This window comes from Balaenoptera acutorostrata, chromosome 1 (assembly GCF_949987535.1).
Source record: "Balaenoptera acutorostrata chromosome 1, mBalAcu1.1, whole genome shotgun sequence".
Classification (NCBI taxonomy): Eukaryota; Metazoa; Chordata; class Mammalia; order Artiodactyla; family Balaenopteridae; genus Balaenoptera; species Balaenoptera acutorostrata.
Genome location: NC_080064.1, coordinates 75,501,479 through 75,514,396, shown reverse-complemented (window position 1 = coordinate 75,514,396; position 12,918 = coordinate 75,501,479). Strand labels below are relative to the sequence as shown.

Here is a 12,918-nt window from a genome sequence, read left to right as displayed (position 1 = left end):
GATAACCAAGGAATCATTTGCTCATACAGAGACTAAGCATTAATCCACCAGTGGTGGGGTCTGAGTGAACAGGGCTGGTCCTGGGCATCATTGCAAAGTGTGTGTGTTTGGCCGTTTCTCATCTCTTACCTCGGAGCTTACCCCTCTACTGCTCTAGAGGTGATAATGCCTCTTCACCCACTGTCTTTTTCCATTCCCAAAGGCTTTGCTCTTCCTTCATCTACTTAAATAATAGAGTAGCTAGCTCTGGAAACCAACCTATGTAGTCTAGTAGCAAACTCAGATGACTTCAGAGGCCAGACCTTCTCTGTCTAAAATGCACTTAAATGCAAACTTTTCAACATATGTGCATGTCAAATAAATTGTAGCTACAAGAAAAATTAGCCCACAGGCTGTCAGTTAGTGAGCTCCAAGTCTAATCTTTCAAGGACTATTGGCAAGGTGGTAGGTTGGTGTGACAGGAAAAAGGTGGACATTTGGAGGCTGGCTCACCTGGACCTGAATCCTGGATTTCTGTCTTAATGTGTGACCTTGGAAAAATTACTGAATTATCTGAACCTTGGCTTTCTTATCTGTAAAATGAATTGTTAAAGAAAGAAATAAGGGAAGATAGATAAACCATCAATAAAGAGAAGATAGCTCAATAAACATTCCAATTCTTTCTTGCTATTGAATGACCCAGGGGAAACTGAAAGATCACCCCGCTCCCAATACCCAAGGAAGTTAATTTTTGATGATGAGATTTTAGGAGCTGAATTTAGGGTGCAGGCATCTGAAGAAACATAACCAGGGCATGACCTCAGTAGCCAAGTAGGCAGCTGTCTACTGTACTTATTCAAGACACAGGAATAAGACTGTGGGAGATTTGCTTCTGCTACAGAACTAGTCTTAGAGAAGCATGGCAGGGGTAAGAAGGGAAGGTAGGATGCCAGACTTTACATTTTGGAAGTACTTTGGTCTGATTTTTTTCTTCTCCACTCCTTGAGTCAAAAACTTAAATCAGGGCTTCCCTGGTGGCGCAGTGGTTGAGAATCTGCCTGCCAATGCAGGGTACACGGGTTCAAGCCCTGGTCTGGGAGGATCCCACATGCTGCGGAGCAACTAGGCCCGTGAGCCACAATTACTGAGCCTGCGCGTCTGGAGCCTGTGCTCCGCAACAAGAGAGGCCGTGATAATGAGAGGCCCACGCACCGCGATGAAGAGTGGCCCCCACTTGACGCAACTAGAGAAAGCCCTCGCACAGAAACGAAGACCCAACACAGCCATAAATAAATAAATAAATAAATAAAACTTTAAAAAAAAAAAACAAAAAACTTAAATCAGGGCTGTGACCACCCATAGAAGCTCCCCTTGTTCCTTCTGCCCATGCCCTGCTCCCCAGCCCTCCGCAGAGCTCAGAGTGGTCCTGTAAGAGCATGGGGGGTTTTTCCCAGCCTTCCACAGAAACCACTGTGTTTGAAGATTCCTTCCAGAGAAATGGTTTATGGGACTTGTGGTTGTAGTTTGAATAGTAGAAGAATACTTTCCTCTACATTTTCACGTGCGCCATATGATCTGAGTAAAAGCAGCAGCTCCGAACATGAGATAATTTGTGGAGGAAATGTCAGCTAGCTTGGAAGGGAATATTTGGCATTGAAAGTTTGCCCAGATTTAACTAAAAAGAACCATGTAACCTCATTCTTAGGATCACAGCCCATCAATTCAGAGAGGTTGTTTAAAAGACAACCTCTCTCAGGTTATGTTCATTTTGAGCTGATCCATGGAAAAACCATTAGAAAATGAAAACATGATATCAATTCTAGAATGTTATTCATAGCTATTTGACTCAGCCTTAAAAGGACTGCAAGGACTTGATGCCTGGTGTATTGTCAGACTCTCAATAAACTGTTGATGGATGGGTGGATAAATAAATGTATGAATGATTTTAGATACCCAGGAGCAATGAAAAGTGTGCTTGAGCATCATATATTGTACATCTCAATAGAATCTATGATGAGTTGCTTTATTGAGTTGGCTCCATTTTGATATGTTGAGATGAATACATATGTATATTTCATAGGAAGATCAATGATGAGCAAGCCAAAAATGTGCTCTGTTTCCTAAACATCTTTAAATACGTTCTATATAACTTTGCTTCGGTATTTGACCAATGCATCCTACGTTGTTCTGTGAAACAACATAGCCTGGGAATTTTTTCAGAATAATTGATGTACTACAAAAAAAACCGTGAGTAACAAGTGGGAGAATGAAACTGCCTTCCAGACTTTTGGATGAGAAGATTCCCAGAAATGTTGGGAACTGCCGGAAATGCCTGGTTGTTAATGCAACTAGCCATGCAAATTATCTTGGGCTGGAAGCCAGACATTTCCCACTCTGTTTTGTGACAGCTCCCCTCTGGGGAGCAAGGCCGGTTCCTCCAAACCAGCAGCTGTGTAACAGACCACCACAACGTGGCCAAGATGATTCTCAGAGCCATTTCCTCTCACGGCTACGTGCCTTCTTCGTCAAAGAGATGCCTCTGTCAGGAGTAAGGTTGACTTTCTTTTTACTGCCAGTGTACCCTTGACCTACCTTAAATTATAGATTATCATCTCCTGAAGGCAGAATCCGTGACCAAGTTACCTTCGCATCTCTTTCCCGTTCCCACCTCCCACTGCCATCGCGCCCGGCCTGAAGGGGGCGCTCCAAGAGGACAGTTGAATTGAACGGAACACCAATTGTATCCAGTCCTGATGATATTCAGTAATTACTCTCTTTTACACAAAGTGGAATAACTCCTTGGGGAAATGGCAGAAATCAGAAAAGACATTTAGAGCAGCGACTTAACCTCTCAGATACTCCCCCAAAGCCCTGTAGAACTCCTGCGTGTTACCCGGAGTCCGGGGCCTCTCGGGAACTTGTGGCGTGGGGACGGATTAGGGGTTTTCTCCTTTCCGTGCTGGCTCCCGGCGCAGCCAGAAGCAGGAAGTATAGCCCCCGGTGTTAAAAGAACACTTTACACACAGCTCTGGAGCAATACACCGCCTCCACCCCTTCTTAGGAAAAAACGTTGGGACATGGAACTAAACAGCCTCACAGCCGCATTCTCGGAATATTTGAAATGATACTCATCTTTTAACAAAGAGGAGCATCCACAAAGCGGAAGCAGAACCTGTTCCTCCGCCTCGCGGTGGCTCTGTCCTTGGGAGCCTGAGCTCTTTGAGGTGATGCCCTGCCAGGCGGGCCGGGAGCACATCCTCACATCCTCGCAGTGCCATTCCAACACCGCAGGGGAAAGATGCTAGAGAGACACACAGTCTCCTGAACCTTTTTCTGTGTATGCCCCTCTGGATGGCAAGCGCCCTGCATTGTGTATATACATGCGTCTTCTGAACCCAGCCATAAATAAATGCAAGCTGTCTTATTCAGACAATAACAACCTATAAGAGAAAGAAAAACAATCACTAACAGGAAAAGAAAAACCTGTTCTTTGTCCCAAAAGAGAGAAACCCTTTGTGTTCGGAATAAACACCTTTAGCTTTTTCATGGAAAAAAATGTATTTTTTGTTTATTATCTATAGTTACCACTTCCTAAATCCTTTTAGTTTAGAAAGACTATGCCTGACAGAGCTTTTGTATTTTTCTTTCCACAGTTAAGCAGAACCACTCACTGCTCCAAACAGGGTCTGTTCTAGTATTAAAAGTCATTTCTTTTGGCACATATTTTAACCTGTCTTAAAATGATAACCATGAGGCCTTGATAAATTATTTGAAAAGCCTCTCCTAAGGAGGCTTTGGTGGTTTTGTTAAGACATTTATTTTAAGAGTATCTCTCAATAGAATTTATCAGTGAATTACTTTATGTGTTCCCAGCATTAAATTATTTCCGCTCTAAGAATATTATAACTCCTTTCCTCACAGTGATGAAAAAAATGAAACTATTCTCAAACAGTGCTAGGTTGGGTACTGGCCCTTATGTCAGTAATTTTAGGAATGTTCCCACCAGAAGTTATAAATTATAAATATAAAGCCCGGAAGAGAGAGAAACATTAAAGAGTGAGGAAAAACAGCAATTAGAATTTCACATAAATACCATCAACTGAAGAACAACAAATCAAGCACATGGGAGAGGGGTGGTATTGTTCAAGCTAGGATGTGGGGAGATGGGAGGGAACATGGAGAGAGCTGAAGGCCGGGTAAATAAAGCACACCAGGAAAAGAAGGATTTAGTCTCCATTATTCCAGAGAAAATGGGCACTTTCTGAGGTAGGTTTCTCTGCAACCTTGGAGATTCTAGTTTGTTCCTTCACTGACAAACAAAAAGTCAGCAGTGATAACATCCTTGATAACACTTCCTCTGGAATGTATAACATTCCATGTTTCTGCTTCATAGTCACCACCGGACATGCATGAGTCAGACTGAGAGGTGGGGAATTTGCTGGGCTGCTCATGGGACCATTGAAGTTATAGTCAAGGCCTATGAGGTGTGGACTTGCTATGCTTCTTTCTCTTTCAACTCATCTTGTACTAAGAGACATAGGCGATTTTTTTACCTCAGAACAGGCTATCTTAAGTGTGAGGTTAAAGGGCAAAGCTTGCCAGAACAGTAGATGGGACTAAAGACTGGAAACCTGAACCTTGTTTGTCTGGTCATGCTGTCGTAAAATACTAGTAGCTAATTAAGGGCTTAGTACAGCACCTAATTATATTCATTATCTTCACTTATTTCTCACAATAAGTATGTCAAAGACTATTATTATCCCAATTTTATAGATGAGGAAACTAAGAAGTCAAAAAAAGCTTGAATTTCTGTAGCTCACAAAGGATACAGCAGAGACTTAAACCCAGGTCTTTTTCCAGAGTTCACCGTCTTAATGTGTCCCCTCCTACACAATAATGAAGGGAAGCTACTATTATTTTTGTTAGAAAGCAGCCAAAAGAAAGTCTGCCTAGGATATAATTAAATATCAATTCATAATAGAGGAGAGCTACTTGGGTCTGGATCTTTTTCTCTTAAACAAGCCTCTTCATATTATTTTTGGGCATATCCATTTTATAAAGAGGGCTAAATTGAATATGTTGTTAATGTGCTTATAATAGTTCTAAATTGTCCATGTCCTTGAATAGATACACGGTTTCTCAGGCTGGGCTCTAAGGAAGAACCCACCCTACCCGTGGATGATCCACCCTATGGGCCTATCCCCTCAGGGAACAATTTAAATTAAAAAGTGTGAAAGAGATGTCCAGTCAAGTCCAAACTGTACCATGTCATAACAGTATTACACACAAAAAGAGAATGAATGGTACCATGATTAATTTTGACCATAAATTAGAAGTACCAAATAAGTGTGAAAAAGTAGATGATATGGTAGTTTGTAGGAGAAAGATTTTGCTGCAGCTCTGGAAGTCAAGAAAGAGCAAAGTGAGATGATTAATAAATAAAGTTTTGAGTTGCACAGATCTGGGTTTAAATCTACCTTTATGACCTTGAGCAAGTTATTTGACCTCTCTCAGTCCAATTTCTTCATCTGTGAAATGGGAATTTGGGGATTCAATAATAAATGTAAAATATTTAGCATGGTGCTCTGCCTGTTCTTACTGTAATATAATTGTCTATTTGTCTGACAGTCTCCTCCATTAGGCTGTGACCTCTTCAAAAACTGGATTTATGTCTGTTTATGTTTGTGTCTCTGAGCCTTTGATATAGTGCTTAAGCTCATCCCACTCCTGATGTTTCCTTCTATGTGAAGGATATTCCATTATCATATTATTCCTGGTTTCTGTCTGCTCTTGACATATTCCCCACTAGGAGAAGAGAATGGATTACCTGATTGGTGAGTCAAGAAGGCCTTACCATCTGTACTCTTCACATCCTCATGGGAGTGAAGTTTCTGCAGGGAGCGCGGCGTCTCTTCTGCTCTTCCACACCATAAATCTTACTGTCCAGTGCCTCCATGACTTAGTAGACAAGAGACCTAACTCTGGGGTCCTATAATATGAGGCCTATTTCCACACAAATCTTGAGGGGTAAAGGAAGACCTAGCTGGAAAGATAGATTAGAACCAGACAGTGAAAAGATCTTCTTATACCTCCATGGCATGACATTTTGGCAGATTCCTTAAAACATATAGACAATGATAAAGAATGGAAAGAGTCTACATGAGTAAGCCCAAAATCATACTTGTTTTTGTTTTTAATGTTTGAATATTTTTGGTGTGGGGGAGGGGCGCAGGGGAGTGGGGAAGGTTGTTCTTTGCATTTTTGCTTTAATTTGTTGAGGGGCTGAAGATGAGATATCAATATTTTAAGTTCTTTGCAGAATTCATTTTTGTCTTATTTTTAAGTTATTTTATACTAAGGTACTAATAAACCCTTCATTTGATGAATGGACCTGCTAAGTCAGCTTTTCTCCAAGTGTGGTCCAGGGACCATCTGCCTCAGAATTACCTGGAGGGCTTCAAAATACAAATTATTATGCCTCACCTCGAATCTGCCAAACCAGAATCCCTGGCGGCAAGGCCTTGGAATATGATTTTAACATTCTCCCCAAGGGATTTTTATGTTCATTGTATTAAGGGCAGCACCTGCTAACAGACAAGTGAATTCAATTTAAATGTACCTAGAAGAGGAAATTATGTGTGTGTGTGTGTGTGTGTGTGCAGTTATTGCTAAATCAGTTAACTGACCATTCTGATTACTGCTACTGACCATTCTGATTACTGCTATGGTCCTTTTTCCCTATAGACCAGAGCAGCCCTGCTTACTCAGCTGAGGATATCATCAAAACCCCAGCTGGGCCTTTTGTCTATGTGTCATTCTGATAGATCTTATGAAAATAACTAGAAAAAAAATCATTTTAAAACCCTTAAAAACTTAAAGACAAACACATACTTTGAAAAGAACAAGAAGAACCCTTACAATTCTTCCAAAGAATCGTAGCTACATCCAGTTTTCCTCTTCTGGTTCTAAGTGTCTAGAGGTAATAGACGGGAACTTCAACACAGAGGAACATTCTTAGGTATGGATTGCAAGCTTTTATCCCACCACACTGCCCTCCTTCTGTTGGCAAGTGTGGGAGACGCTCTGCTTAGGCCTGCTTTGTTTCTCTTTATAGATCATGCAACAGATGAGTGACCACCGCTACGACAAACTCACTGTGCCTGATGACACGGCCGCAAACTGCTTATATCTAAATATCCCCAATAAAGGCCACGTCTTGCTGCACCGAACCCCAGAAGAGTATCCAGAAAGTGCAAAGGTAAAAAAAAAAGTCCTTCCTGCCACAGCAGCTGACTAGGCCTCCCTTTGTAGCCTTCCTGCCTAGGGATTTTTTTCACAATAGAGTGACAAATAACAGGGCTTCCTTTTCCCCTATACACATCATTAGGAAAGCCAAAAGGATAACATAATTTAGGGCCAAGGCAAGTTTATTTAACTCGCTCTTCTTGTTAGTGTCATTGGTCACTAATGCATGCAAAGTAATTGAGATGATCATGCCTGGTATTCAGACCTTTTCAAATGAGTATTTGGAGCTCCCAAGTCTGTGCTCCAGCTCTGATTAAATGTACTTCCTGACACTGACATGCTCATTAAGCATAGAAACCTACAATTAGATGGCCAACTGTGTCATTGTTTTCTGACAAATCTAAGCTGCCCCTCGTCAGAGGGTCATTTGTTTCTTAAGTCAGAGAAGTAGAAATGACCCAAAGAGAAGGGTGCTCATCATTGTCAGGGCTACAAAAAAGCAGGGGCTACACATCCTAGGCAACAAGGGCCTGAAAGGATAGAACAAGAAGAAATATAAATATAGCACACTTGGAGCCAGCCAACTGGTCCCTCCAAGTAGCTCTGCATTTATGTTCCAACCAGGGAATTGCCCCCTCCATATGGAATTCTTTCCTGGTCTGAGAAAATCTTCCCAGTCTTTCAGGGCACTCTGCCAGTCTCATCCGTGTACTTTGGTAATTTCAATTTAATCATACCAAGCAGACTAAGGGTGTTGGTCCATAGATCCTTCAAGTGTTCATATCTTTTGTAGGCATTTCAGTATGTTCATCTCTGTCCAGAGGAGCAAGATATTTATAGTAAGCATTACAGAAGAGTCTTAGTAGCCACTGATCTCTCTCTCTTTTTTTTAATCTTAAGCTTTAAAACTTTTAGAAAATAGTTTATGCTACCTTTTAAATATGCAATACTGTATAATTACTAGGCTTATCCTCATAGTCAGGATTCCCCTCAGCAGATTAAAAAGAGAGCAGGGGAAGAGGATAAATAGATAATTTTTTTTCTTTTTCCATGGCTGAAAGTGTGAACCTGAGAAAAATATAGGACCCCTGACCCCCCTGGACTGGGGCTTAACCAGCTCTCAGATGAATAGTGGGTCTCACAATTTAATGTGCATCAGGGTTGTTAAAAATAGAGGTTCCTAGACCCCCCGCCCTCGAATCTGCAGTGTCAGTAAGCACCCTGGTCACTGAACTCACTTGGAGAAACACAGCTCTGGATCATTCATACCCCTTCAGCCACATCAATCATCTGATAACGAGATGATCATTAACTGCTTCTGAATTCAGCCCTGGGTCTACCACCAAAAACAGTAACATCATGTTTATTGAGTGCTTCCCCTGTGCCAGGCACGCTGCATGCATTATCTTATTCATTCCTTACAGCAGCCCTGTGTGGGTGCTATTATTACTCCAATCTTACAGAGAAATAATCCCGAGGGGATGCCACTTGACTGAAATTACACTTGGAGCAGTTAGTTGACAGAACTGGGGCTGGAACCCAACTCTGTATGGTTCCAGCACTCTTAATTAACCACTGTACCAAAGTACATCCTGCAGAAGCATGGTAGATTGTTTTTAGGCCGTGTATTTTCAAGTGATTTTGTCTTTTTTTTAAAAAAAACTGTTCTTTGTTTTATCATCAGAGAAAAAAATCTGTGGACTGTTAATTTGAAGGTTTGACACATGCTTTCTTTCTATTCGTGTCAAAAGATGCTCGAAAATTCACACACCTGTAATTTAAAAGCGGTTTGACCTGAAATCCTTCTCTTAAATTATACTTTGTCAAGTTTTTCCAATGGTCTTATTAAGGAAAGGAACATTATAGTTGAGAGGGTTTTGAAGTGTGGAGAGAGAGTCATACTCAGACTGTAAACACGTCCACCAACTTTCATATATCACTTAATCTAGCAATGACAAGGGCAGAGTAAAGGCCTTTCTAGTAACAACCACATTTCTGACACATCTTTGGCTTTGAGGTTAGAGCACAGAGCTAGTGGTTACCCAATGCTGCTAGCTCTCTGGGTATCGCTGTAAGCATGTGTGTGGTCTTGGTTACATGCATATCTTGGGGTTCAATGGGTGAAAAGCCTAAACTTACAAGCTAAATGAATCCTCTACCCCAGGTGGAGGGGGTGGGCCTGGGGGCCAGGGAAAACAGAGGCAGAAACATAAGCCTTCTTCTCTACTTTTCCTTGATTCCTCCTGCAGGTTTATGAAAAGCTGAAGGACCATATGCTGATCCCCGTGAGCCAGTCTGAACTGGAAAAGGTGGACGGGCTGCTGACCTGCTGCTCGATTTTAATTAACAAGAAAGTAGACTCCTGAGTCGCAGTCTCTCCCTTGTAGCCGGCAATACTGCACTTGTAAGGCCGATAACTGTACCCATTCCTACCGTTTTCATTGACAATCTTTTATGCCACTGTGCTACTAACTCTGGTTTACAATTCTAAACTTAATTGCTTCGTTCTGCACCTCCCCCAGCGCCTCCCCTCGAGGTGGTACCTAAACTGTGGATTTGCTCAGTGAATTAAGCAATCTAGAAAATATAGAGCTAATGAATTATTGAAATGTGATTAATCATTGTAAGGAAACACTCGTTTTAGTGTTTGTATTATCAGTGTGAAAATCGTTTATTTGCCAATATAAACCGAAGAATGTCTTCTTGATCAGTCAGCTAAGCTGGATTTTCTTTCTGTATATCATTAATTATCTTTGGCTCCTGTGAAATTCCCTGGTCTGTGGATCCTCCTCCTTTCCCTCTTTGTTTCCTTCTGAAGTATGAAAACTTTCCCACTTCTATCACAGTCACCTTGACCTTGGGTAGAATGCGGGGTCTTGCCTTCTGCACACCTCCCTGCAGGTCGACCCTGTCTGCCAGCAGTCTTTCTGCCCCGCCGCCGCCGCTGCATCTTCTGCCGCCACCACCACTTTCCCCCAGAGGGTCAAACAGGCCCCTCAGCAGAGCCGTGACCAAAGTCAGAGCAGCTGTTTAGGGGAGAGTTCACTGCACAGAGGCACATCCCAATGGGGTTTGCCCCAGAGATCTAAATTCTAGAAGAAGTAGGGCACCACACCTAGGAATGTGAATTCAGCACCAGATGGTTGCTAGGGGATTGCAGATCAAGAAGCTTGGACACACCCCATGAGTACAACACTTTAGAAAGTCTTTAAGTCACATTCCATGAATTTTTGCTTTATTACTGGCCATATACAGACCTTGGGGAATAGACTTATTTTTTTCTTTCAATTTACTTTCATTTCCCCCCATTGTGACTCACCCTGTTTCCAGGCTTCTACCCCTTCATCTGCAGAGTTATTTTTTTGCTGATCTACAGAGTCATTTCTTTCAAAAGAGACATTGCATCTAAAAATGATTATTGATGGTCTAGTGCGAGCCAGATGGAGCATGTTCAGGAAGTGATAGGCTTGGTGCTTGAAACCAGCCGCGGACAATGGACAATTCTACTTTGAAATATCCATGAATATTTACTGTGGAATTCAATTAAAACTTCTTTCCTCTGTAGCCTTCCAATTACACAACCTTAAACTGACACGAATCTCTTACAAAGAACAATGCCGCAGTGAAGGGAGAGATGGCTGTCTTTTACTTAAATGAAAGAATCAACCTTTTAGCAGACCAGGGAAATGGTACTTTCCAAGGAATGATGACTGATTCAGGCATTTTATCAAACTTCCCAGTCATCTCCACCTTTCCTGTATTGCCTATGGCTAAGATGAAGATTCAGGGAGTTTCAGGAATGCTACTTCAAGTCTTGCTAGGCTCACCTAATGTGTTTGTAATCAGACATTCCTCATGTTTGGTGACCAAGAGAGAATACCTTCATTCATTTCATCTCCCCCTGAACAAATGGAAGTGAGAAACCTCTGAGCAAACCAAGACAACCTTAACTACTATTTTTTTCATTTATTCGATCATTTTATGTCAGATTTAGAAGAAATTCCTTCTCCTCCTTCTTTTTCTTTTTGCTTGACTTTAATATTCATATCACGTTCAAATATCTAATTTCATGCATCCTATTACTGAAACGTATCTTGGTCACTGTCATATTTCCAACTGTCTCATCATGGGTGAATAATATGTTTTTACCACAGAGAGAATGAATGTTACCCACATGCCCAAGTTAATAAAGAAAAATTGTCCTCAGTAGTTATGGTTGCCCTTTGGGGTTAAATCCGGCCCTATGCTGGCAAAAACAGAAATCCTCCCTCAAAAAGAACCACAGGAAAACTCACTCACTCAATCAGCCACTTCAGTCTTAATAGTACAGCTAACTGGCGTATAATTTCCAATATCTTTATTTCTAGCTTTCCAAACTAAAGAACTGTTCTCTATTATGTTTAGTAAATTGCAAGTGAATAAACTTTTCTTTTGAACCATTTGTTCTACAGAAGGCTGTTTTCACTTTTCCTTTTCTTTGCGTCTTTCCATCTTTCCTTCTCTTTGTCTCAAGAAATCACTTAGAATCTATGTGCCTCTTCTACAGAACCTTATTCTGCACTGCTACATCACCTACAAGGCTGGCTTCTTTGGCCTCTCTCTGTGATATGATGATGTGAAAACCTAAAATATTTGCAGCATAGTAGTATTATTTCTTTGGTGTACTCATCAGCATCATGTTATCTTTGAAGCGGAAAGACAACCCGCTACCCCGTTACATAGGTTCCCCTCTTGTCCATTGTGATTTATAAGGAAAAGCTAACAGAAACTGCTTTTTGACATTATAAAGACATTAGAAATTGTATTTCAGTAAGTAAGAGTTGAGTCAGAATCACTTGGTCAGTAAGATTCAACTTACTAAGGACAATATAGAGAAAGTACATGATTTAGCATTATTTCTTCAACTGTGATGAATTGCTATAGAAATCAGCAGGCAGATCTCTCTACTGTGTATTGATTGCTCTTTTAAGCTACTGTGAACAGGTTACTAAGGCCATCTCTTCATCTCGAAGGGGGGAAATAGTCTGTATATGAACAATGTGACTTATTTAGAGTTGCATGTTAGTCTTCGTAATTATTTACTCCTTAACATTCTACAGAACTCAGACATGATTTCCACATGGTGTTAGACTTGTGCATTTGATTATACTGACCATTCTGTTACAGCCAGTGTACGGTTATCCACTCTGTGTGCCAAAACCAGTAATGCCTTTCACAGCCCTTTAGTCCAGAGAAATTCTGCACTGATTTTAGTCTCTTGCTGTACTGATCCTACAAGTATACCAATCACGATGGAATAAAGTGTGAGTTGTACTGTGATCAATAGCCTATGTCTCTTTTTTGCAACAGAAACTGCTGTGGTGAATGAAGTCACCATTTCTTTGCTACCAGAGATGGGAAGTTTTTCAATTTTTTTCCTCTTGTCCTATAAGCTATGGAATTAGAAATACTATACCTGTAAGTCAACTGCTATCAAAAGCTTGGATTAAAATGATAATCAAAGGATACTTCAAACTTCTGGTGCTTTAAAAGTACGCATATTATCCACATGAGGTCAGGAGATCTTGATTTCACATATGTTCCTCCATAAAAAGGCTTCCCTTGTTCCTTTGACTCCTAACTGTCATCAGCACATTATAATATGGCTCAGTTATGGAGACAGTTGAAAAATTTTTTCCTGTGTTCATGCAAGAG

At 41.1% G+C, this 12,918-nt stretch overlaps 1 protein-coding gene across 10 annotated transcripts in view; it reads left to right on the top strand.

Annotated features, from left to right (window-relative positions):
* The window catches only part of DDAH1 (dimethylarginine dimethylaminohydrolase 1), a 252,938-nt gene extending 240,395 nt beyond the window's left edge, over window positions 1-12,543 (top strand). For all 10 annotated transcript variants that reach the window (XM_057547545.1, XM_057547546.1, XM_057547543.1 and 7 more), the window contains 2 exons: window positions 7,094-7,237; window positions 9,474-12,543. In XM_057547545.1, coding sequence (XP_057403528.1) covers window positions 7,094-7,237; window positions 9,474-9,590 — 261 coding nt within the window. In that variant the 3' untranslated portion in view covers window positions 9,591-12,543. The remainder of the gene's footprint in view (window positions 1-7,093; window positions 7,238-9,473) is intronic.
* The last annotated feature ends 375 nt before the right edge of the window (window positions 12,544-12,918 follow it).